Source organism: Armigeres subalbatus, chromosome 3 (genome assembly GCF_024139115.2).
Source record: "Armigeres subalbatus isolate Guangzhou_Male chromosome 3, GZ_Asu_2, whole genome shotgun sequence".
Classification (NCBI taxonomy): Eukaryota; Metazoa; Arthropoda; class Insecta; order Diptera; family Culicidae; genus Armigeres; species Armigeres subalbatus.
This window is the reverse complement of record NC_085141.1, coordinates 144,259,267-144,286,824: the sequence shown is the minus strand read 5'-3', so window position 1 is coordinate 144,286,824 and position 27,558 is coordinate 144,259,267. Positions and strand designations below refer to the sequence as shown.

The 27,558-nt window shown below is 40.3% G+C and overlaps 1 protein-coding gene across 5 annotated transcripts; it reads right to left on the bottom strand.

The window, feature by feature from the left end:
- Positions 1-1,587: 1,587 nt before the first annotated feature.
- LOC134227969 (FAM172 family protein homolog CG10038-like) lies at positions 1,588-26,345 on the bottom strand. Of its 5 annotated transcripts, none has more exons than XM_062709685.1 (6): positions 26,188-26,345; positions 25,921-26,035; positions 25,556-25,862; positions 2,277-2,637; positions 2,110-2,194; positions 1,588-1,844 (listed from the first exon to the last, which is right to left on the bottom strand). In XM_062709685.1, exons 1-6 carry the CDS (start codon positions 26,269-26,271, stop codon positions 1,708-1,710), a joined length of 1,089 nt encoding a protein of 362 aa, XP_062565669.1. In that variant the 5' UTR covers positions 26,272-26,345; the 3' UTR covers positions 1,588-1,707. The 5 variants fall into 5 exon arrangements, with proteins under 5 accessions (XP_062565669.1, XP_062565667.1, XP_062565670.1 ...); XM_062709683.1 differs by having other exon boundaries at positions 25,921-26,074; positions 26,188-26,328; XM_062709686.1 differs by having other exon boundaries at positions 26,106-26,246.
- Between the last annotated feature and the right edge of the window lie 1,213 nt (positions 26,346-27,558).

Here is a 27,558-nt window from a genome sequence, read left to right as displayed (position 1 = left end):
TTTAGAAACCGCTGTGATTATTCTAAAGACTCTGATTAAATTTGAAATCACCTTTTAATAACACACAGATTTTTGCCAGCTAATGACTTCATATGTGTTACCAATAATCATGGGTAGAACAATGCTTTGACTGTCCCACCCAGGGAAATTTGTGCGTAAGACATGTCCTACTTGTCCCACCCACTCCCGGCGCCACTGCTTATGAGAGAAGAAGGGGAATGTGGGGTTTGAATAAGTTACTTTCAGCGTGTAATTTAGCATTAGCATTAGCATTAGCATTGTTACGGTGTAATTCGTAGATTGGACACTAGTGATACTCATGTTTTACTTTTGCGATCCTCATCTAGAATGCTATCAGAAATCAAGAAGGGGAGTGGTCCTTGATTCCAGTCTTAAACAAAAATAACAAAAGCATGAGGATTACTACTCCTGGCCACGCCCATCTTCACCGTAACTAGGGAGAGGAAGGAAGTGTTGGTGTGGTATTTACTTAACGAGAGGCCACCGACTTAGCGACACCCTCATAAGTACCACGGAGTTGGATAATGAGGAAGGTAAACGTTGGGTCAGGATTTGCCTGTAGCTGGCAATGTAACCGTGGTAGATCTTATCCCGTAACACACCACGTAAAGGTGTCTACCCAGCATTACGGGTCTAAGTTACTTTCAGCGTGTGATTATACATTAACATCTCCAAGAACATCTCAGCGTGTCAATTGGTAAGCAGCAAGCCCTGACTCGGACTCTTCTTGTCAGTTATCCGCGGCGTGCACACGCAATATGTCAATAAGGAATTACAAGTGCGAAATAAGTTACTAATTCTTCGTTTTTGGAATAAGGACACGGTAAATAACATTCGGACACAAATGATAGCAAACAAGATAAATCTGTTGTTCCACCAAAGCATATTATTTCATTTTTGCACTAGTAATATAAATCTACTGATTGCGACAACCGGATTATGTTATCCTCTCGCCTGTCTTGCTGTACCCAGGTTCGAAGAAACAATCTTCCAAAGAACATCACTCTTTAAAATGATGCCATCGTGGAATGTTTGCAAATTTCTTCCCCATCACCAAGCCGAAACCAAAAGCCTTTGCCTTTCGGTGGCAAAGGGGGTTACAAAACGATCCCGATAAGGCGCGCTACTTGAACGAAGCAAAGATTTACCAGCCGAAGAAGATCTCATTTTATATTCCTTTTGTTTGAATTTACCCGGATAGTGTTCCCATAATGGGTTTTCCTGCCAGGATCGGTTGCCTTTGTGCTTCGATGGGTGCCATTTACTTTAGTGGCGTTCTACGAGCAAATCATCAAGATAACTTCCACCCACACCCGTACCGACCACTACGACGACGACGACGAGCAGCAGCCCGACCCATAATCGCCGTCATCAGGACTTAGTTTGAATAATTGTTGCGTAAATAAACTGCCATTGCCGGAATCAAATCACTTCTTCGAAAAGCATCTTGGCTCCTTTCAGCAGACGAACGACGACAACGAGGAAATCGAATTAAGATTAAGAGATACTTTAATTTACACTTGAGCTGAAGAAGTTTAGTGAGTGTAAGAACAATGCCATGCAAAGTACTTTCTTGGACTTAATTTTATTTGCGGCAGACACGAAAAGTTTACAACATCATGATTTCTTCCCCCCCTGTTCCGTTCCAGGAATACAAAAGATCTTCAGGTGCAGCGACTGGCACAGTTAAAGTTCATTTTTTGCCTTCTTTGTATCTGGTCCGGAAGAATCGGAGGCACCCTTAAACTGTTCGTAACGTTGCTCAAAGAATTTGAATAACGCATCCATGCAGGTGTAAGATGTCATCTCGTGCTTGATGTGACCTAAGATGGAAAAATAAATACAAATAATATTGATCAGCTGAACTTATAACAATTAATTTCAAATTAGTTGTGAATCCGCTTTAAGAGCGTTGTAATTAAATGGCGTATTCATTTGTAACTGCATATTCGTTCAACTACGATCAACAACACACTTGGCTTGAAGCATGCACTCCACCCCTGAGAGAACCAATCGGCGACGCATGCAAATCAGAATAATAACCCCCTTCCATTAAGCGAACATCGCCACGTGCTCAAGTGGGCTTACCTGCTGAGTATCGCGGTAGGTCGCGCTTAGAAATGGTTAGCGTTGTGTCGAGTGGCTCCTTCGAGGTTACCCAGTTGCGGCCAATCTGCAAAAAAAAAATGAACGAGTGCGAGGGAGAACGATTATTAGCTTGCCGGGCTAATTTGCTTCATAATCGAATCACACACCGTAATTAACACTTCGGGAACTAACGAGGACGAGTGAACGCTATCAGTGAATCCAACAGCGAACACTTTTTCCTTGAAAAATTGTGGAAATTTTTGTGCTAATTCGACTGTAACAACGCCACCATAACTATGCGCTACGATGGCAACAGCTTCTGGCTCGCTAGGTATGATGTACTTCTCGAATACTGACACGGCATGTTCCGTGGGATTTCTGCTACCTTTGATGCCCTTGCTAGCACCATCGGATGCCTTCCGATAATTATCATTGGTGTTGGTCAGCAGCACTTCGTAACCCAGCTCGCGACCTTTGTCGACGTATGGAATTTGTGTCCCAGATTCCAGGCTATGGTTGATGATAAGGCTGTTAGAGAAAAGAAAAAATTCAATAGCATTAAACAAAGCATCGATTGATTGCAATTAAGATTTCGGATTAGAGTATTTATTTTTTTATTTTTTTTTATTGTTGTATGAGGGGCCAGGGGTCGATGTGAATTTCCAGGGACTAAAGGATAAGGCTTCACAACATCTTTACACAGAGGGGTTTTAAGTTCTGTGGGATATACTGCTAGTATATATATATCACTGACTAACGAGTTTGGGCAGGTTAGGGATAGTTTTATGACGAATATTTAAGCTGTGAAGAAATAACAGTTATAATATATGATTATATGTTTACTTTTAATTTCAATTATAAATCAAAAACAGTTTCGCTTATTTTCATGCGTGTTGCGATGGGTTGTTCCTGGCTTGAAAGAAACGGTTCTGACAGCAGTGTCTATTTCACACAGCTTCAAAGCTGAATTTTGTTTTCCAATTATCAATTAATGTTGAACTTATCATTTATATAACGTAATTTACAAACTAGTTTCAGCACAATTCACAAGCTACAAGCCCAATCGACAATCTAAACTATTCTTATCAAATATTATTTCTTCAGTAAGGGTGCATATACATACATTTAATCGTCAGTGTTCCCAGTTCCGTTTTCCATCTCACTGAGCATATATTCATCTCATCGCAAAACAAATAAAAACAGCACCAATCTCGTCGCTTCTTTTTGCTAACACGCGTGCTCAATGGTGAAAAAAATCACAAAAATAAGAAACAAACCAAATTCCTTTTCATTGCTTTGTTTTTGATGGGATGGAAATAGGAGCTATGGGATGAAGTGCCGAACCGTTCCCCTATTTGTTAGTATCTCGTCGTGATATCTGAATTCTTCCAGTTGCAGTTATGTCTTTTGTTCAGTTTCTTTATTTGGCAGGCTCAGATATCGTAAAAACAACACTACGGAGCCAAAAAAAGCCTTTTCTTGTGCGATCCTATAAACCGCTTCCATTTGGCCGGAATCCGTATCCGAAGATTTCACAAAGTGAACAATTTCAGCCATATTCGGTTTTTCGCTCCCATTCGGGAAGCTAAACTCGATGGTATGTTTTATTTCACACATCCCGGTGACGATAACAGTCACATACTCGCGAGAACAATGCGCAGTTCAAGGAAAAGCTACCGCGTGGTTCGCACTGAAAACAACAACCTACTGCTCTTTCGAGAGATGAAAATGGACTCGGCATGTCTGATTTATTTATTTATTACCAGACTAAGGCCGGAGTGGCCTGTGCAGTACACAAAAGTCTTCTCCATTCAGCTCGGTCCATTGCTGCACTTCGTCAACTACGCAGTCTGCGGAGGGTCCGCAAATCGTCCTCCACCTGATCGATTCACCTTGCCCGCTGTGCGCCTTCTTGTTTCTGTCGGATCGTTGTCGAGAACCATTTTCACCGGATTACGTGCCCGGCCCACCGCAGTCTTCCAATTTTCGCGGTGTGAACGATGGATAGTTCTCCCAACAGTTTATGCAATTCGTAATACAATACACCGCCATCTTCGTCTGCCACATCGCCATTCAGGTGCTCTTCGTAGCGCTGCCGCCACCTTTGGATCACCTCACGCTCGTTTGTAAGAAGGTTCCCGTTTATATCCTTACACATATCGAGCTGTGGCACGTGGCCCTTGCCTTACGTGAACGGTTTACCTTTTCATAGAAATTTTCTGCATTATTAGAGCGGTACAGTTGCTCCGTCTCTTCACGGTCTCAGTCTACCTGCTGGCGCTTTTTCCTCCGAAAAATCTTTTGTCTGTTCCGCGCCCGTTTGTATCGTGCCTCGTTCGCCCTCGTGCGGTGTTGCAGCAATCTCGCCCATGCTGCATTTTTCTCCTCAACTAACTGCTCACTAGAATGAGACAAAATTTTATTTTCACTTCCTGCATGGTTTTTGCACGCCTCTTGGGTCCCATAATGCATGTGCGAAATTTCAGATCAATCGGTGAAACTATATTTTAGCGCCGGCGATTTTAATTATCCATAGGATTTTATGGGGAAATTTACCTTTACAAAGAAAAAATCCCCAAGATGTCCCATTATTCTCTAACGGTAAATCGATCCAACTACCTCATAGGAAATTTTACCAGCAAACTTTCATTGGAACACCGCAAAGTGATCCGACGCTTGTGAAAAATGTTATTTACATAAAACTAATTGCTGTATGCACGCAAGGCTCATTGCACTTTTTGTTCCAGCATCACTGCCATCTGATGCTTGCTGTTGTTTGCACGAGCCACCACTTTGCGTGGAGGATTCGCTTAGTATGAATGAAAAGCGGGTTACTAGGGATTCGTTTACTGGCCTTGCTGTTTGAGTCTTCGTTCTACTAGATAGAAGAAATTCAACCAAATTTCAATGAAGGTGTGATTACAAAAAGAGACATATAACGCACACTTTTCACACACAATGCAACGATGCGACTATAGATGCGAGGTATAGGTTGGGGCTTCTCATTCTCGACGTCAATAGTTTGAAGCTAGTCTGAACGGGAATTTTTTTGGTAGTGTTTTTTTTTTTTAATTCTTTATTTTCCCAAATTCTAACATTCGAGAAGATTTCCAGTAATTCTAAAAGATTTAGATAAGATACACAGATAGAAATATGTTTTGATTTTAAATGTATTTTCATGCACATATATGAAGCATGCAAATAAACACAATATTCAATCGATCTTATTGTTCCTTTAAAGCGAATTAAATTCAAACTGTGCCTGCTTGTAAAACTCAGTCAAATTGAATTGAATATCAAATGTTAATTCGTTTGATGGAATTAGCTGCAATTTTACAAGTCGTTAAATTTTCAAAACTATTTGCTGTGTACTTGTGATACTGATTTCAGAAGAAAATAATTTAATGAACTTGCTCTTCTGCGTTGATACTTGATTGACATGCCGATAATTCAAAACGAAGACTACCGGGTTAGAGACACTTTTTGCAAAGTTGTGTATTTTCTAAATTGTGAAATAGCTTATGAGATTCCTAGATTTGTTTCGCCTCGAGTTGGAAATTTCTTTAATACAGATTATAGAAAAAATCTAGATTGTATGAGAGATGATTTTCACATCAAAATTTACACCACATCCCTTTTTAAATCAACGTCACATCATGGATATTCAATTAAACAAATTTAGCAAAGAAATCAATTATATAATTCTGCAAATTAAATTATAACGATCTTTTAGAAATAGATAAGTCAGTATATATTTTCCCATAGAAAATAATTTGAAAGCACTTAAAATTAATCTATTTGAAAGGTTGTTTTGAAATGGCCCTTTTGTCTCAATTATATTAATAAACAAGTGATTTCTTTTTAAATTTTGGTTTGAAGCATATTTATTAATCTATTTTATTTCACATTCCTACATATGAACTCAAATATTCGTGTACAACATCAACAGTGATATTAAGAACTATTTTCACAGTAGTCCATTATTTTAAAATATAACTATTAACTATCAACATCAATTAAACAGTATTGTATACTAAATAAATAAATCATCACTTCATAATTCAAAAAAATACACGACTGGCAGAATAGTTTGTATGAAAGTCGAAGGAATACCCTCTGCAAAATAGAAAATTAGTTATAATTCAAGTCTTCGATTTGAATTATTGGCTTATCAATCAATCAAATATCAAAGAAGCAAACAAACTTCATTAAATTATTCTCTTCTGAAGTCAGTATCACAAGAATCATATCTCAGTCTTTTAGAAATACCAGAAAGCTTCTCGAAAGTTAGAATTTGGAAATATAAAGAATTTCCTAAAGAATACCAGTATCGAAAAAAAAACTCCCGCTCAGACCAGCTTCGAACTATTGACGTCGAGAATGAGAGGCCCCAACCTATACCTCGCATCTATAATCGCTTCGATGTATTGTGTGTGGAAAGTGTGCGTTTGATGCCTCTTTTTGTAAATCACACCTTCATTGAAATTTGGTTGAATTTCTTCTATCTAGTAGGCCAATAAACGTATCCCTAGTAAACCGCTTTTCATTCATACTAAGCGAATCCTCCACGCATAACGGTGCCTCGTACTAACAACAGCAAGCAGCAGACGGCAGTGATGCTGGAACAAAAAGTGCAATGAGCCTTGCATGCATACAGCAATTAGTTTTATGTAAATAACATTTTTCACGAGTGTCGGATCACTTTGCGGTCTTCGAATGAAAGTTTGATGGTAAAATTTCCAATGATGTAGTTGGATCGATTTATCGTTAAAGAATAATGGGACACCTTAGGGATTTTTTCTTTGTAAAGGTAAATTTCCCCATAGTAAATCCTATGGAAAATTAAAACGCCGGCGCTAAAATATAGTTTCATCGATTGATCTGAAATTTCGCACATGCATTGTAAGACCCAAAAGACTTTTGAAAAATATGAGGGAACGAAAATTTATTTTCATATATCCATGTCCCAGGCTAGTGTATATCCCAACAAACAACGACAAGCTACAAATAAGCATCTAAGTCGAATTATTGTTTATTTGCAATCTTCATAGCTGAATAAAATTGATGCTGAATAATTCACTAGACAGATTTCATCTCAGCATTTGATCCAACTAATATTCGACTTGGCCTATTTATTTGTTTACCACATTTATTTGAGGTCGAACTAGCGTTTTAGTATTATCACATTTCAGCACATTGGGGAAATTCATCAATGTGCTGAACTAATGATTTTCAAAATTCTCTGTTGGACTATGATGTGATTCTCTGAAAGGGTGGTCGAATTGAGTTTGAATAGTAGATTAATAAGCGAGCATTAGACATCCTTCTTAACCGTTGTCCTTCTTAACCATTGGATTTCACCTTTACCTGATCTATCGCACAGTGGGAGAAAACATGATAATAGTTTATGCTTTTCCCGTTTGAAAGAAAATCGTGATGGCTTGAATTGATGATATTTGGATAGGAAAATAATAATTTATTTTCAAGACATTGCTGGATTCATTCACACTCAGGCTTTTTATATTCGTGGGGCAATGTATAATTGTTTCGTGATACATAATTAATTCCTGATCTAGGATAAAGCTGTTGGACATTATAACGAACAAAGTTGCTGGTGCAATGAAGAAAATTCAGACAGTTGTTGTAAAGTTGAAAAGGAAACGAACACAAACAAATTCGTAAAAAAATCGACCATATTGCATGTCTGTTACAGATTTCTTATACTATCGACAGACATATGATTTCCACACAATGATTTTCGTATCACGCTGTACGCGTACAGTGGCAAGATGACATACATCTTTTTTCACCGTTGTATCTATTTGACAGTTTGTTTTGAAACTGATTCTACCACTTTCCAAAACTATATTCTTCATCGAAATGTATAGAAATCATAAACTGTTACTGTAATTTTTATGAGTACAGAGTATTACACAATATTTACCCATATTTTTTTTTAATAAATTGTGAATTCGGGTCAGCAGTTCATTCATCGATATGAAAACGTCATAGTTTTCTAGTTCTTCGTATAGGTATTTTAGCAGAAATATGCGAGTTCTTGCAAATATTCCGCAGGGCAATTATTTCTGCGGACGTTAACCACTCTATTCTATGGTTTGGGGTGATTTCAGTGCAAACGGCACTGATCGTTTAATTCATTTGGACATTTTGTAGGAAAAAGCCAGCACCGTTCAATTTAGTCATAGATCCAATTTTGAATTTATCCAAAACAACGATACAAAACATTCTTCCCATCTAAAAAAATAGTTGCTGACTAATGGCAAATCAAAAATCCCACATCCTTTCCAATCGCCAGACCTCATTCCAATTAAAACCCATGGGATCCTTGCACAAAATGTTCGAAATCCCACGATACAGAACTCAAACCATAGAATATCATGCAAAAGTGATAGATCTTCCCGGAAACAACCCAAGATCTGGCAAAATCAATAGGAAGACGTCTTCAGAGCATAATTGTAGCAAATAATGGGCTTTCGAATAATTATTTTGCCAATGTTGTGAAAAATATCATCCGGAATTGCAGAAAAACGATTTTTACTCAGTCAGCTTGCAAATGTTTGTTTTTATTTCAAATGTCAAACGGCGTATTTGACATTTCAAACAACAAATTATGTTCTGTTTCGTACAGTACAATGGTCGAAAGGCAGGGTACGGAAATCATCGTGCTATCGTGATACCAGCGTGATTCTGGGTGACAGACATATGATTTTATGCTGTACTGTGATATTGGTATCATATATGTGTCATAGGGCTGCAAAATGGTGGGTTGACATCAAGGAAGGAGCGCCCAACAGAGCTCTGGTCCCCACAAGTCCCTATCTCACGCTTCCACGGGTCGTCCGATGACAAAAGACCGCCAGCTAAGGGTTGTGTACTTAGCTGGTAGTGCAGCCTGGGCACTGTTGTCCTTCTGACATCAGCTAGAGTGAGAAGGTACGCCTCGAGCGTCTGTTCACCAGGAGGTGCGGCTCAAACAGCGTCTGCCTGGTATCCAGCGGCTGATTAACGAAATGCTGTATCGCGTCAGCTATACCTAAGGTGGCAGCCCCATCATCGCGATGTAGGTAACGCGACCCCGGTAAGGTAGCTTACTGAAGCCTCTCAAATACCACGAAAAATGGAGATAGAAGAAAAAGAGAACGTTATTTTTGGCAACCGACCCGGCAACGAAATAAGGACTATGATTGGAAACTCGGTACCTGGAATGTCAGGACCCTAAATGAACCTGGACGAGTGAGCCTTCTGGCTCGTGAACTGCAGAAGGTTGGAGTGAACGTGGCTGCTATTCAAGAAGTCCGATGGCCTAGATCCGGAGAACGTGAATTCCGAGCCGTGGACCCCACGACCAATACTGCATTCAAGTATAACATCTATCACAGCGGCGGCGAAAAAGCAGAGCATGGAGTTGGTTTCGTAGTGATGGGCAAGCAGATGAAGCGAGTGATGCGGTGGAAACCCATTAGCGAACGAATCTGTGTGTTGAGGATACGGGGCAAATTCTTCAATTACAGCCTAATCAACGTGTACGCACCGACAAACGATAAATCCGACGACGTGAAGGACACGTTTTATGAATGTCTTGATAAAGCCTATGGAGAGTGCCCAAAGCATGACGTGAAAATTGTTATCGGAGACGCTAACGCTCAGGTCGGTAGAGAGGACTTTTTCCGTCCCATAATCGGTAGGGAGAGCCTTCACTCCGCTACCAATGACAACGGCCTACGGCTAGTAAATTTTGCTGCTGCCAGAGGGATGGCCATCAGTAGCACCTACTTCGCACGAAAGAACATCCGAAAGCACACCTGGAGACACCCAAATGGTGAAACTTGCAACCAGATAGACCATGTTCTGGTGGATGGGCGCCATTTCTCGGATGTTATCGATGTGCGGACATTCAGAGGTCCGAACATTGACTCTGATCACTACCTCGTTGTCAGTAAAATCCGATCACGGTTGTCAACTGTATCGAACAAAAGATCACAGCAAACGATGCGTTACAATATCCAGCGATTGTCGGCGGAAGGAGTATCGGCTGAGTACCGCCAGAAGCTCGACGAACGGATAAGTGCAATCAACGTTAGCGACCACATCAACGATCTATGGGAGTCGATCCATGGAGCGGTGAGCACAACAGCACGAGAAGTGCTAGGCACTGCACAGAGGCGACCCAGGACGGGATGGTTCGATGTGGAGTGCCAGAGAGTGACAGACGAGAAGAACGTTGCCAGAAGCCGGATGTTGGTGTCAGGTACCCGATCGAATAGAGATCGGTACAAGGAAGCAAGAGCAGCCGAAAAACGAACCCACCGCAGGAAGAAAAAAGAGTACGAAGAACAAGTTATTAGTGAGGCGCAAGAAAAATGGAGCAGAACGATATGCGGAGGTTTTATGAGTCTGTCAATGGCGTGCGGAGAAAGACAGCGCCATCTCCCGTCATGTGCAACGACCAACAAGGGAATTTGCTGACAGATAAAACTGAAGTGGCTGCCAGGTGGAAGCAACACTTCGAGACTTTGTTGAATGGAGGAAGTGACGGTGCATCGGTGAACAGAATAAATATTAGCGACGATGGACAAGCTGTGGAGTAACCTACACTAGATGAGGTTAAAAAAGCTGTCAAAGAGCTGAAAAACAATAAGGCTGCGGGGAAGGATCAGCTCCCGGCTGAACTTCTCAAACATGGCAGTGAGCAGCTTTATGAAGTTCTGCACCATATTATGTCGAAAATATGGGAAGACGAGGAAATGCCTGCTAGCTGGTTGGACGGCCTCATTTGCCCTCTGTTTAAGAAAGGGCACAGACTGGAGTGCGCCAATTACCGAGGAATAACCCTCCTTAATTCGGCGTACAAAATTATGTCCCGTATTCTGTTCAACAGATTGAGACCGCTTGAAGAGTCCTTCGTCGGCGAATACCAAGCAGGTTTTCGTGAGGGCCGATCAACGACGGATCAAATGTTTACCCTGAGAAAAATCCTTGATAAATTCCGGGAGTACAACTTGCAGACACATCATCTGTTTATTGATTTCAAGGCGGCGTACGATTCAGTGAAACGGAATGAATTATGGCAAATTATGCTTGAACATGGTTTTCCGGCGAAACTGATACGGCTGATTCGTATAACGTTGGACGGATCGAAATCAAGTGTAAGGGTTGCGGATGAAATATCGACGTCATTTGTTACCTTAGATGGATTAAAGCAGGGTGATGCACTCTCGAACCTACTGTTCAATATAGCGCTCGAGGGAGCGATTAGGAGAGCTGGTGTGCAAAGAAGCGGTACCATTATCACAAAATCGCATATGCTCCTGGGATTTGCGGACGATATCGATATTATCGGAATTGATCGCCGCGCCGTGGAAGAGGCTTTTGCGCCTTTTAAGAGGGAGACAGCGAGGATTGGACTCACGATCAATACCAGCAAAACGAAGTACATGGTCGCTGGCAATCAACGTGGGTTCATTAGTGGTAGTGGTAGCGAAATAGTGCTGGATGGTGAAAAATTTGAAGTGGTAGAAGAATTTGTGTATCTTGGAACATTAGTGACGTGCGATAATGATGTTACCCGCGAGGTGAAAAGGCGTATTGCAGCAGCAAATAGGGCTTATTACGGACTTCGTAACCAGCTTAAGTCCCGTAGTCTGCAAACGAAAACAAAACTCGCGCTGTATACTACTCTGATTCTTCCGGTGGCTTTATACGGCCATGAGACATGGACGTTAAAGGAGGCTGATCGGAGAGCTCTCGGAGTGTTTGAGCGTAAGGTGCTGCGGACAATACTCGGCGGTAAACAGGAGAACGGTATCTGGCGGCGTCGCATGAATCACGAATTGTACCAGGTGTATAAAGGGCTGGATATTATTAAGCTTATGCAACACGGCAGACTACGGTGGGCTGGTCACGTTGTTCGTATGCCGGAAGAACGACAAGCGAAGATAATATTTAGTAGAGAACCCGGAAGAGGCCGCAGGCTTCGTGGAAGGCCGCGTACACGATGGCTTTTTGCAGTTGAAGAGGACCTGAGGGCGCTCAATGTTCAGGGCGACTGGAAGCGATTGGCCCAGGATCGAGTCCAGTGGAGAAGGATACTCCATTCGGCGTAGGTTCATCGAAGAGCTGTAGCCCATCAAGTATCAAGTAAGTATATGTGTCACAAGTATTATATACTAGTTGTTATTTTATATGTAAATAAATGTCGATATGTGTAGTTATTTACTCGCTGCATGTGTGGTATTGATGGCAGAATAATATCGCAACCGGTTATTCAGAGTATCTGAGAAAGGTCGAACATAAATTCATTTAATTTTCATAAACCCCATCATTGGATACCAATTATATTTCATCGTTTTGACATTATTTTCTTATATTTTTTCCCAGTGTTGAATGGTTATGACTGGCTAAACAATGGTTGATATAAAAATCTTGTACAGTTATTAACAAACTGTAGTTTGACAGATTGACTTGTTGATTAAGAGTCCAATTATGATTCATATTCAGCCATACGATTATTTATGTTTTGCATTGAGTAAGCCAAATCAAGGATGGCGTGGATGGCAACGTTACCGGCGGATGATCAAATGTCAGCAGTTCGAGACCTGATTTAGGAAAATTTTAAAATGATTATATGAAAATAGCAATTGCAATACGTTTAATTGAAATCTTGATCATGTTACTCTCAATGCGCTATTATTTTCGAAGAATTTATATGTAGCTGAATTAGGGCTAAGTAAAATGCTTGAAGGTTTAACGAATCAGGTAATAAAGTTGTTTTTCAAAATGAGATGTAGCTGTATAACTTCTCCAAAATTGTGTGAACAACGCCTGAACAGAAGTTGCGATAAGAAATTGTACAGACATAATTCAACACAGTGCTGAACTGAATCATCACACTGATGTTAGTTAAACTAGTGAATGTTTGTTGGGTACAATACTGAATCGTTTAATTTATCCAACATTGATAGCTAAAGTCTTAAACTTCAGTTTTATTTTCAAATCAAACGAAAAAAAAATCTTATATTCTATATCATGAAAAAAACTCAACTTAATTCACCGAGCGGTTATACTGCCTTTCTCGCATTAAGCCAAGACACCAACCTTATATGACGCTTATACACTTCGATCCCATTTTCTCAATAACTTTTAAACGCAATGGTCGATCGTTATCAAATTCAATAGTGATCAACAAGGCTTTGTCCCCTGTTGAATGAAACTTGTTGCGAGAAAATCGGTTAAGAACTACTATATGAAAAAGTGTGTCCACGATGTCGACACTGTCGGGCTCCTCAATTCCAATGGAGCCTAATTTCTGGTTCGTTCCACTGGGGAAATTGTTTCTTTGCACTACGCGACACCCTTTAACGGTACTGTTTCGACACACAGATTCTCGGAACTGTTTTCGACACAACTAAACTGTCCTTCAATTCGCCTTCCGGAGGCAAATGTACAAAATCGAAACAACTTGTTATCCGATAACCGACACGACGCAAATCACTTTCAATAAAACCCAATCTTCAAAACTGGGAGGTTCTTTCACTCGGACTTGTCCGAAAATAAAGCAACCGACTTCAACGATTTACAAGACGAAACTGATGTATATTTCTTTATGCGCACAAATTTTACATCTAGAATATTTACAAAGGGATAACGGTTTTGTGTATGTATACATATGTGTTTATTTACTTCAACTGCCGGCTCGTTCTTCATACTCGACACTGACGACGACGCTAATGATGATGATGACGATCGCACGTTCGTACCTGCGTTGGACGATGATGATTCTTGTTGCTCGTTACTGCTGCTAGGGTAGATTCGTTAACTATTGGCTCAATTTACATTAAACAAAGTGGCTAATGTTTATCGGTTTTCGTGTGCACACCAGGCATTGAAAAAAATCAGATCATGAGTAAAAATCAGCTAAATTCATGCCAACTTGATGTTCCCCTGCAGTCTAGTCACTGATGCTTTCTAGATCGTTGAAATTTGGCGTTCGTTGATTCAATGTTTAAAGATCTTCATCGCTCATCAATGGGAGACAACTGAACGAGGCAAATCACTTGGTAACTTAACAATGAGTGTTGTTACCACACGGTGTTAGAAAAATCTTTTCAGACATTAGGAAAATTAAGACCGCTATGAGAATGGAACTCAGATACACTGCATGGGAGGCTTCGATACTGTCTCTCCTCCATCCCAGCAACTTGAAAGCAGAGTGAATAAATCAGAACACCTGATGTGTTTTGGTTTTATTCTAGTAGAGCAAGCGTAATACAAATGCTCCAGTCGTAGCTTCCCTGGATACCATACCAAGTTTGGCTTGGCGAACCCTGTCGCTCGTTGTTTACGCAGCAACGATCGCTCATAATCGTTGTTTGGTATCCATCTGAGCAAGGCTGTTCACTCACTGGCATTGGATGCTATGATTGAATTAGATCAATGCTCGTCCGCTTCACTCACGCTTTCAATGCCTGGTGCACACACACACATACACACGGACAGACAGACATTTGTTCAGTTCGACGAGCTGAGTCGATTGGTATATTACATCATGGGTCTCCGAGACTTCTATAAAAAGTTCGATTTTGGAGTGAAATGATAGCCTTTCGATACAACTTTGTTGTACGAGAAAGGAAAAAAGAAAACGACTCACATTGATAATAAAATTTCCCTTCATAAATACTTCCAAATTTCATGTCATTTCAACTGTAAAACTCAAAAATTTAAGTGACGGAATACATCAACATCGTTTATAATACTTATAATGTTTGATTATTATTTTCATAAGTCCTAGTTATGGAGCTTTTAAGTATTTGGAATCTCATTTCCCCTTCGGAATCATAAACCAAACTCACGATTCTCAAATGTAATCATTGCGGCGCCAAATCATAAGTGGTTTTTATGAAGTCCCTAAGTTGTTTTAGCTGGGTGTACTTCCCGGGAAGTACAACATGTGCCCAAACACTCGCCCACCTGAGCCGCCAGATCACCAACAAGTAGAAGGCCAGATACTTTGCAGGAGGTAAATCGAGTTGGCATCTCACGACCCAGTCGGTCCCCAATCAGTGTGATAATCATCCGTCCTGCACCGGAGTAATACCACTTGTCTGCCAAGCCGGAGGCGTCCCTTGATTCTGAGGTGCCGCAGAGGTATCTGCCCCCGACTTAGCGAGACTTCAATCATTTTACCATTACCGACCATGCGAGGCTTACTTGTATGCCACTCTGCCATGCCTCACTCTGTGGGGGTATTCGCGAAGTCAAAGCAAATTCTGCTCTTCCCTCCTATGGAAAATCGCATTGCTATCTGTCAGAGTTTGAGTGAAACATGGCCGCCATCTCCTCCTCTCTGTTGCTCTACTGCAAAAACCCATAAAGAACTGTCATTGTTTGTGTGAAGAATTTTGCTTCGACTTCGCGAATTACGTGCCTGTGGCCGTCATTTCCACAGATAGCTGAGGAAATTTCCAAGAGCGTACTTGATATAGCGACGCTTGCGCACAGTGGGACCAATTCTAAAAAAGTCGATCAAAAATGTTAGAAGTGAATAAAATGGTCTAGCAGCGCCACATATTGTGATTTTTCATTGAATATATGGTTCATCGTCTCGGAATCAAGCTAAAGTACAACTATCGGAGCAAGAAGTGGGGCAGCAGTCGTCGCAAGCACGCTATAGTTCTCTAAAACAACGTGCTTGCACCAAGTGGTGCCTTATCAAATATCAATGGCTGGCGCCGCCAATGTAGAATTCTCTTTAAATGAGCATTTCCACAGGTATTCAATTACCGATTTCAGCCGCCTCACCGCAGTGCTATCGAAAAAAATATGTTATTGTTAGTAATTGTAAACATATGGAATAGGTTTCGTTTCGTCCCTAAACAAAGTAAAGCTGTAGAGGTGCAAGTTGTTACTTGATATTACGATTCATGTGAAAAACTCATGATCTTTTTACAAAGTAAAATCCTCTCCCGAAATTAACCATTGCGACTAGACATAACATGAATTGATAGAAAAATATATAAAGCTCTTTTAGTGGAATGTATTCAACCGTCTAAGACGAATTAAGTACTGTCCATTTAATTCCACCAGTTAATTTTCGTTATCTTTGCAGATACGTATTTCGACCACAGAGTTGTGGTCGAAATACGTATCTGCAAAGATAACGAAAATTAACTGGTGGAATTAAATGGACAGTACTTAATTCGTCTTAGACGGATGAATTGATAGTTTATCCTGCTTTCATTATCAATATTTTCAAAATCTCAGAGTGCAGAAACCTGTAAGAACTAATGATCACGTGGGATTTTCTCAACAAAAGTATGCGTGAGACTAGAACAAATGGTGCCAGGGGGCGTATACATATTACGTAATCACCTGGGGGGAGGGAGTGTAGGATTGCTTCTGTCGTTTTCTTACGCAATATTTAGATGAAATGGGGAGTTGAAAACCCCAGAAAAAGCTCACGTAATAAGTGTACGACCCCTAGACAATTTTAAGCTGATGTCAAACCATTGCAATGGGGCAAATGAAAAGTAGAAGGAGAAACAAATTGTGCGTTGCTGCATTCATCAAAATTGATTGGCAAGACCGAAAGGACCACCGCCAGTAAAACCGAAATAACTGAGCGGGCGGAGAGTGGCGAAACCTAATTTCTTCAGGATTGGATTCCTGACAAAAAAAATAAGGCTTCAGCGTGAATTTCATTGATGGGTACCGATGGGTACCCTTTTGAATTTAAAATAAATATAACAACAAGATAATACAATAATAATTTTATACATAATAAAGACCGAGTACTTTCTGCGCGATCAATAATAATTTACGAACGTTTAAGCGTTGCTTTATTAGTTTTAGGGTCGATTTCTTCACCTCCGCTTAGGGCTTAAACCAGGTTTAAGCGTATAGGTAAGCACCGCTTAAGAGTTAAGCGGAGGTGAAGAAATCGGCCCTTAGAGCTACACTTTGTAATGGTGCGAAATATAATAGGCTAGGGCGATGTATACGTTGAGGCCATCATAATGAAGCAGTAAGATAAATGTTACAAGATTTAACAGAATTCAAAATCGACAACATGCTCAACTTGTATTGACTGTAAAGGTAAGATTCATCCGAATAAAATGACTCAAAACTATGTTTACATCATCGTCAAGTATTCTACTAACAACCCATGACTCAAGTTATCAATTTGGATCACTTTAAAAAGTGGTTTTTGACCGTCTTTTTGAAGATTGGTCCTTCTGTGTTGCGGTCCGATGGCAACGACTCCGGGCGTACTATATGACTATACTAGACGATCATAGCAGGTACATGTAGTGGATAAGATTGGCATTAGAAGTTATGATAAAGTTATTTTAGCAAAATGCCATTACCATCAATCCCTTGAAATCTGCATTTGACATATGTTCTAATGATATGCACTTATTTATTGAGTTACTCGAATCAATGTGTATTGACTATACACTATACTATTGAGCTAATTTGAGCTCCATGGTAACGCAAAAATGTTTTTGGTTTTCTCGAGTTCGTGTCAGAACGAATCGACGACGGAAGTCAGTTTTCTTCTCCCGAACCAGCAAAATGGTTTGCTGAATGCTTATCAGCAATTCATCAATTTGCTGTTAAACAGATATTCTCATGCAAGTTTGCTGTAACACAGCATAATAGTTTGCTGAAAGCTAACCAGTAAATTATTTTATGCTGGTTATCAGTAATTTATTTGACAGATCGTTGAAAACCAGCAATGAATCCACTCAATCACTGAAAATCAGCAAATACAATTGCTGAATGCGTACCAGCATTTCATTATTTGCTGGAAAACAGCAAATATCTTAACAGATTTCAACCTGTCAACGAAATGTCAAGCTTGGACTTGTACTTCTGGCAGAAAATCTACTTTTTCGTCGATGCAAGTGTTTCGTTATTATATATTGTACTTCCAGTTGAAAACCGAAATGAGCTCTCGCGACAATCGAGTTTTCTCCCGTTTCCTTTTGTGGCAACTATGTCGCGACTAGTGCGCATCATGGCGCACGGCGGTGGCATAGATGCGCACTAGTCGCGATGCAGTTGCGACATCAGGAAATAAGGAAAAACTCAATCGTCGCGAGAGCTCACTTCGGGTTTCAACTGGAAGCACAATATAAGTGGCATTCCTATAAAACGTAAAAATTCGTACTAGAACGATGAAAGGAACATAACATCTGAGGCTTGCAGAAACTACATCGATACAGTAAGTTATATTCAAATATTTAATTTAAAAAAGTTCGTGGGTTTCTTTTTATATTGATCACATTTCACATATTTTTATTTCAGATGGACGATGGTCTATTACATCATCATCAATAGATTAAATTAACCTACCTACATTAAACATCATAATAAATATGAAAATGTAAAACATAAACGATCGTTTTTTTATGAATTATGAAGACAAAGATTCAGAAATACAATATGCAGGTATTGTTATTGCTGGAAATTCAGCAAACATTTTTGGTCACCCAGTTACTGCCCAACAAACAACGACAAGCTACTAATAAGCATCTAGGTTGAATTATTGTTTATTTGTGATCTTCGTAGCTGAATAAAATGAATGCTAAATAATTCGCTAGACAGATTTCATTTCAGCATCTAATCTAACTAATATTCGACATGGCCTATTTATTTGTTTACTACCTTTATTTGAAGTCGAACTAACGTTTTCGTTTTATCACATTTCAGCATATTGGGGAAGTTTAACAATATGCTGAACTAATGATTTTTAAAGTTCTCTGTTCGACTATGATGTGAAGGGTGGTCGAATTGAGTTTGAATAGTAAGTTAATAAGCAAGCATTAGACATCCTTCTTAACCGTTGTCCTTCTTAACCATTGGATTTCACATTTATCTGATCTATCGCACAGTGGAAAAAAACATTATGTTTTTCAGTTTGAAAGAAAATCTGGATTCTAGATTTGGAAAATTTGATTTATAGGAAAATAATGAATTTTTTTTTTGTGTCTTTATTAAAGAGACTTTCAAGAATAATGAATTATTTTCAAGACATGCTTTTTATATTCGTGATTTATTAAGCTGTCGGAACAAACAAAACTGCTGGAGCAATGAAAAAATCATGCATTCATGCGCAACTAAATTTACTAAAAGCCGGACATAACGCCGTTGAATAACGTCGGAAAATTATTGAATCTTTGATGTGTGGAATCCCAATATTATCGCATGGATGTTGATGAAATTGGAATAATCTTAGCATTTGACAATCATATCGCAACCGTTTTTCAAGAGATTCTGGGGAAGGCCGAATATACATTGATTTTATTTTCATAAATTCATAAATAGCATTGGGGACGGATTTTATTTTATCGTTTATCGACATTATTTTTACGTATTTTTCCTAGTGTGCGATGGTTATGACTGGCTGAACAATGGTCGAAATAAAAATCTTGTACAGTTATTAACAAACTGTAGTTTGACAGATCGACTTATTGAATAAGAGTCCAATTATGATTCATATTCAGCAATAAGTTTATTTATGTTATGCATTGAGTGAGCCATATCTAACAAATCAAGGATGGCGCGGATGACAACGTTACCGGCAGATGATCAAATGACAGCAGTTCGAGACCCGATTTAGGAAAGTTTTAAAATGATCATATGAAAATAGCAATTGCTTTAAAATACGTTCATTGGAGATCTTAATGATGTTACCTTCTATGTGTTATTATTTTCGAAGAATTCACATGTAGCTGAATTGAGGCTTAGTAAAATGCTTATTAAAGGTTTAACGAATCAGTTAATAAAGTTGTTTTTCAAAATGAGATATTGTAGTTGTATAACTTCGCCAAAATTGTGTGAACAAAGCTTGAACAGAAGTTGTGATAAGAAATAGTACAGACATAATTCAACACAGCGCTGAATTAAATCATCACACTGATGTTAGTTCAACTAGTGAATGTTTGTTGGGTGGTTAATCAGCAAACATAAGACTATTGTTTACTGAAAATTCAGCATATCTAGTTATCATTTTTGGGAAAATATTTTTGCTGTTCGCACAGCTATATTTTTTACTGAAATAATTGCTGGATTAACAGCACAAAAAAAATCAGCAAAACTTTGCTGGATTTCAGCGAAAAAACAATTAGTGTGTAGGAACCTCGTCCGGTCACGACAATTGTTGCGACGAACGGTCAGGTTAGGAACCTCGTCCGGTCACGACAGTACACAATGATGCCTTTTCTTCAGGAAAAGTCAGAGGTTGAAAGTAAAATACGAGAATACGTCAGATTCACTAAAAATCAATTGGTTAAGAAGCCAAAGGCCATTCGTTCGGACAGAGGAGGTGAGTACACCAGCAATAAAGGGAATAAAGTCGGAATACATCGCCGGGTATGCCCCTCAACATAATTGGGCGGCATAGCGGAAAAATAGAACGCTGAACAAAATGCAGTGTTGCCCAATCGATTTTTGCAGAGGCGGTGAACACTGCTGCCTATATTCAGAACAGATTGCCGTCAGCTGCTGTGGACAATAATCTTTTTGAAATTTAGTTAGGTAGAAAGCCTAATCTAAAGAGAATGAAATTCTTTGGGTGTGATGCCTTCTCAAAAACGCAAGAAGTTTAAAGTTGAGACTGAAAAGTTCACGTTTGTTGGTTATTCTTCAGAGATGAGGGCATACAGCCTATTGGACACACGTACAGGAAAAAAGGGTGAGTCAGGATGTACGGGTAGCGGAATTCGACCAAACCAAGCCTACAGGGATCAGCTGTGAAAAGCCACAGGCAGTCGAGCAAGAGGGGGTAGAGCTGACCTTTGCTCTCCATTGCAAGTTGTTTTTCGAAACCTTGTCGCAGCTATAGAGAAATGAATTTAATATTCATCATAAAAAGCCGTTTTGTACCAATCCTCCAATCCTCTTTAAAATGCCGAACCACAACATATCAACCAACCATAGGTTGGTGTCGTGTTATGGAAGGCGTATTGCCATGCGTACCGCTAGCGTCTCAGCTGAATGCTGTTAGATGCGCAGTAGGCCGGTTATTATAATTTTTTTTGATGCCACGAGGTTGCTGCACAAGCGTGCGGATTGCCGTGGTAGACGCCGTCCGCGTCGTTGTTATGGCGACCGCTGAATGCACGCCGTCTTGCGCGCGCCGCGAAATCGGGTTTGTCCGCGAGGTAGTTCGTCGTGATAGACGCCGTCCGCGTCGTTCGTTGAAGCGTTGTTATGGCGACCGCTGGGGGCACGCCGTCTTGCGCGCGCCGCGGAATCGGGTTCGTCCACGAGATAGTTCGTCGCTTGGTAGTGGGCAGGCAATCTGCCTCTTCGCTGGATTGTGCCTCTCCGTAATGCTGTCCGTCGCCTGTACGTCCACCGCTGGTGGGTGATGGTTGCCAATGGCAACTGATGAGTCCGCGTTGGTTTCCTAGCCTGCTGGGATCGGTTGGCTGTTCGAAGCGTACGATATGACGTTCGAGAGTAGAATGACTCTGGTCTCCGATGACCGTCCGTTTTATAGACGAGGACTTGCCACCTGGAGACTCTGTTCCCCTTGTTACTATAGCAACCGCTTTTTTTTTGTTTCCCCTCTTCTGCAACGATTTGATTTTTATTTTGGGTGTAGATGGTCTTGTGACATGAAGTTCGTGACATGGGATTTGTAACGAGAAACATCTTAGTTTGTATTTTAGTATATATTTATTATAATAATGATATTGCATCAAACAAGTTCATTTTATTTGTTTTGTTATTCCTAACTACTCTACATAGAGTACCACCGGAAACATTTCGAGAAACGATTGGTTTAGCCGCAGCGGTTTTAGTGAACTCAGCAACTCCGCAGAAGCGATGGCTAGTCCTGCGAGCAATAAGTGGAAAGGGGAAATGGCTGAAAAAATAGCTTCGGTACAAGAAAACGGGATATTGTCAAGTTACCTTCCGGTCGTCGAGCAATTGGCTCAAGATGGGTATTTAAGCGCAAAGAAAATGCTGATGGGAATGTCATTCGTTTTAAAGCCAGGCTCGTAGCGGTAGCTCAACGGTTATGTAAAAGATTTGAAAGCGAGTACGATCCAATTTTCGTGCCAAAACTACCTTCCGCACGGTTTTAACAGTAGCTAGCAGTCGGAAGATGTTAACGAAGCACGTCTATTGTTTATTGTTTATTTATGGTGTACATCAACAGATTGTTCGTAATCCTAATGATGATTTAAAACTAGTATGGTCACTACAATAATAACTAATTAACAAAACAGTAAAATCCAACAAAAAATTTAATTGTCATGGGACTAAAATACACTTATCTTGCACATGGCGCGTCAGCTAATACGACGAAAAACATTTACAAAACTACGGCGAAGCGCATCTCTTGTCAATTGGTAGTCAAATATAGATGCCACCTTACTAAAAACTCTCTGCTCAGTGCGTTGCTCACAACATAGTTAGTGCGGCGAAGGGGAAGTCTCAATATTACGCAATGGCCGATGTTGCACGTTAATGTTAATTTGTTGCACAATGTCTGGACAATCGATCCTTTCTTGTATAATATCAGCGACGGTCATCTGAGCAAGAGAAATTGACTCAATAATACCTAATTCTGCTATTGATACCATACTCTGTTATGAACTAGCCCTGCATAAGAGGTAAAATACCAGAGGAATAATAAGAAAAACTAATATGCACAATACTTAAGCCATAACAAAATCAGTTTTTAAATTGAATTATAATAGGGGGAATTACGGCTTTGGCAGGTTTTGTTCTATTATTGTCAGGGTTTTTTTATGACTGATTATGCTCAAATTTGGCCTAAACATTCTTTGCATATCAAAGAATATTGTGGCCAAATTTCATAAAATTTGGTCGACAAAACCCCCCTGCCAATAATAGAACAAAACCTGCCAAAGCCGTCTTTTCCCCTACCAAATGAACCAATTAGTATTCGTTTGATATTGAAATTGAACTATGTTATGGTTCAAGTATTGTGCATATTAATTTTTGGTATTATTCCTCAGGTATTTTTTTTTGTTCGGGATGAACCACTGCGTCCATTTCATTGAGCTTTTGTAGTATACCCGTGTCATTTGTTTAGTGCATGTCTTTCTGCTCCATTTCTCCATCCATACTCTTCCGACCATCACTCATAAGTATTAACAAGAATAGTAAGAACTAGAGCACAGTGTGGTAGATCTTACTCCGTAATGCAACACAAAGAGTGTCTACCCAGCATTACAGGCTCCGTTAACTGCATGGCTAATTGTTTCACCTCCCAGGCCATTCATCCCCTTAGCACGGGTCGCCTGACACCTTGGGATTCGAGGTTAGGGACGTCATATTGTCAGCTTCAGTGTTGTACCGAGCCTGGCGATATGACCGAATTTACACTGTTACGCACTACTTCAGAGTATCCATATCCCAGCGTAACGGGGTAGGGTATCAGGTATTTTGCCTCTTATGCAGGGCTAGTTCATAATAGAGTATGGTATCAATAACAAAATTAGGTATTATTAAGCCAATCTCTCCTGCACGGGTTTCGCCGGGTTGACCGGTCGGTTCAGAGTACACCAGTCGGCAAACACAGTGATCTGGTTTTGGAGGGATTGGCAATCGGCTATTGAGCAGATGCGAAATATCTTCAGATCGTCCGCAAAGGATAGCCGTGGTCCATCGATTGCATGGTGAACATCGTTGAAGTAAAGCAGGAAAATTAATGACCCCAAGTGGCTGCCCTGCGGTATACCAGACGAAGCGCGAAAACTATCTGAGCCACAATCGCCTAAAGCAACCACCAGCTGGCGTCCGGTCAGATATGATCGAAACCAATCGAGGAGATTTCCACCGACTCCAAGTCTGTCTAGCTTGGCGATTGCAATTTTATGGTTCAGCTTATCGAATGCTGCTAAAAGATCCGTGTAAATCACGTCCGTTTGAGTGCGTGCAGTCATGCTATCCGTGACGTACGACGTTAGGCACAACAAGTTAGTGGTTGTTAAACGGAAGGCTGTAAAACCATGTTAGTCAGCGCAAAGATATTGTTTGCAGTGGGCATTCAGCGGGTCCATGACAACCAGTGCAAAAAGCTTCGCTATTGTACTATGCGATGTCATACCCCGGTAGTTGTTTACCCTCCCCTAGACCGGAAACATATCTGCAGTCTTCCAGCAAGATGGGAATGTGCAGCTGTATAGAAAGAGTTGGAATAACAGGAGAAGGGGTTCAAGCAGACAGGTAATATTCTTTTTGAGAATCATCGATGGAACACAGTCAGGACCAGGATTAGATGATGTCTTAAGCTTAGACTTCGCTTTTGAGATGGCTTCGACATTCACCTCGATATCACCGAGAGATTGATTCGCTAATGGGACGTTGCTGGCAGCGGTGGTCACGACATCAACAGGTAGTTGTTCGTCGACATAAAAACAGCATATCTCTATGGCGAGCTATAGGAGAAGATTTTCATCAAACAGACCTCTGGATACGGGAGCGATGATTCAAGAGCAGTCGTATGTCGTATGAAATGCACATCTCGAAACTACTTGATTTGGAATGGAGAATGCTAACACTTCACGAGTACCAATGGCGAGTCGCTACTTACGACAGCCGCAGGAGGAGAGGACAAAGGACAATACCAAAGGTGCGTTGTTGTATGTTGCAATCAATAGCCGTCCTGATATTTCGTTAGGCACTTTTATCCTCGGACGTCGTGTATCAGAGCCAACCAAAGCGGACTGGATTGAAGCCAAAAAGGTGCTTTGTTTCTTAAAAGGGTTGCATCAGGGAGCTGAAAACGAGTTAACGTTGGAATGTTTCGTAGACGCTGACTGGGTAGGCGAAGTTGCGGACTGAAGATCCAATACTGGTTTTTTGCTCAAATTCGGAGGCGGACTCATCGAATGGTGCTGTCGGAAGCAAACAAGCGTATCATTGTCTAGCACCGAGGCGGAATATATAAAACTGTCGTACTTTGTTAACTATTTTTAAACGATTTTTATTGAAAAAGCAGGACGTGTCCTCCTTTAGGCTACCGTGGACCCCCGATAATTTGAATGGTACTTCATTCAAATCAACGGGGTTCATTTTTAATTTCCACTTCTGTTTACTCTATTTGCTTCAGAAAAACTTGTTTCTTGCTGCTCTCGTTGTTGGATTGTTTTGATGCTGCGTTCCATTTTACGATGTTCCATTTTTCTTGTCTCGATTCCACGTGCTAAATGAACCATTTGAACCAACGATGTTCAAACGAACAAGGTTCAAATTAAAAAGTATTCAGATTCAAAACGGTCATATTACCGGGGGTCCACGGTACAATAATGTTAACCCTACCCTTACATCTAATAGTGCACGAAAAAGGTAGGTACTACATATTACCATTAGGTGGATTATTTAGTTTGACAGAGTGCAGTTGTTTCGTCAGAAGATATTGGAATATTTGTTTTGCACTTACCTCCTAGCCCATTGCCCTGCTCGAACAACTCCACTTCCATGGATCAATACCAACAACTTTTTAGGTTTTACGAGATTCTCTGTCGTACTGAAAATGAAGGTCGCTTCTTCGTGTGGAACATCATTGGGAAGAAACAGTTTCTTCAATCCTACATCTTTCTCCAGCTTCTGATACACAGCATCCGTGATTGTCTCCCCCAGGGCTTCATAGTGAGCTTGATTCTCCTGTGCAGAAGTGTAAATATTAAAATCAAACCCTTTATCGGTCAATTTCCCTGTTTCCTTATCGATTTGTCTGAGCTTGCCATCTAAAAATAAAACCGATCATGAGAAGAAACCATATCGCACTTCAGCAAGGCAACCAACCTGTATTGAAGCCATAGCCGAATCCTTCCAAAGTAGTCGGATAGGTTCTTGCTTTTCCCGAACTCGATGAGAACATCCTGCTTTCACTGTTAGCTTCGATTAAACTCCAGAGGGGCTGCAAGAAACGAAGCACAGTTTGCATTTTAGTTTTGCTCTGTAAACCGAAAAAATGTCTTTTAACCAACTGAACTGCACCCAGCAAAGCAATTATATAAAATGCACTGTTGTGATTGAATAACATTGCAAAATAAGACGTGTTGCATTTACATTGTTTATTTTGTTTATCAGCGGTGCACAACACAGTTGCACTTTTCGATAACGATGTCCACCAAACGCTAGTCGACCAATCATGAGAGAATGCACTTTGAGACGCCCGAAACAATCAAAATCAAAACGCCGGAGCGATTTTTATTTTGTTTTGCTATCTTAATTCGTGTATTTTAATGTCAAATCAAGGAACACGTTCTTTGGTCACTACCCGTCACTGAAAACTTAAACCGTAGGACGCACTCTTGAAAGCACGGAGATTTGAGATTCAAGAGCTGAGCAGAATAAATACGTTTGCGTACGTTTTGACAGCTTTCCCATGGGAAAACTCTCAAAACGCACTCAAACGTATCAATCATGCTCCGCGAAAGATATTTTAGATACTAGATAAAGATTGTCGCTGTCGTCGCTGTCCGGAACATCTTTTGCTGGCGAGAATAGGGGAGCTGAATGTCAAAGAAGGAAAATCCATACCCAACATGTTCCGGACAGCAGAACAAAGGGAACCGAAGGGACAATCTTTATCTAGTAACTAAAATATCTTTTTGCTCCGCTCTTCACACGGGTATAAGGGGTCGTTTAAAAATGATGTCACAGGTTTTAGGGGGGAGGGGTCCAAGATTTTGTGACCGCATACACTGATAAAAGTTATGTAGTAAAACCAACAACATGCATATGTTTGTTGGAACTATATCACAAAATAGTAATCTCAACTATCATCAATTTAAAAACATTCACACTGTAGTTGACATAACCATGCAAAATGTATTATTTTACCATGCCAAATAGTCAGTTTAACTAATAGTGATTTTGAGAAAAAATATCTCATCGAGCTGTCATAAAAAAAACGCAGGAGATGGATACGGATAAAGATGATTCTTTTCTCAAATAAGGGAATTTAAACTTATTGATCAGCTTAGCGGTTTTCGCATTCGGACTGCGGAAAGCCAGCTCGGTAAGTAGAAACAGATCAAGTAATAAATAATACATATGTATCTCACAATGTTGCTCGGGTTTTTGCAGATGACTACTTTTGCGAGGAGGAGCTGGCCAAACCACGCATGAAAGCAAAACTGTCCAGAATATTGTTGCCACCAACATGGAATGCATTTTCATTAAATTACTACCGCAATGACTGAAACTGGAAATGTGTATGCTACCTCTGGCCGCGGTCCGCTGGTCGTCTTTGATAATGGTGCCCGAGATGGTGCCAGAAACTTGTGGATGGATTACTGTTTTCAAACGCCATTATTGGAAATATGAAAGGTGCCAAATTGTTTTAATACCTCAATGACATTCAACAGGATCAATTCTTTCAAAAATTATAAGACCACACAAATATGCTAATAAAAGGTGTAAACTAAAAAAGAA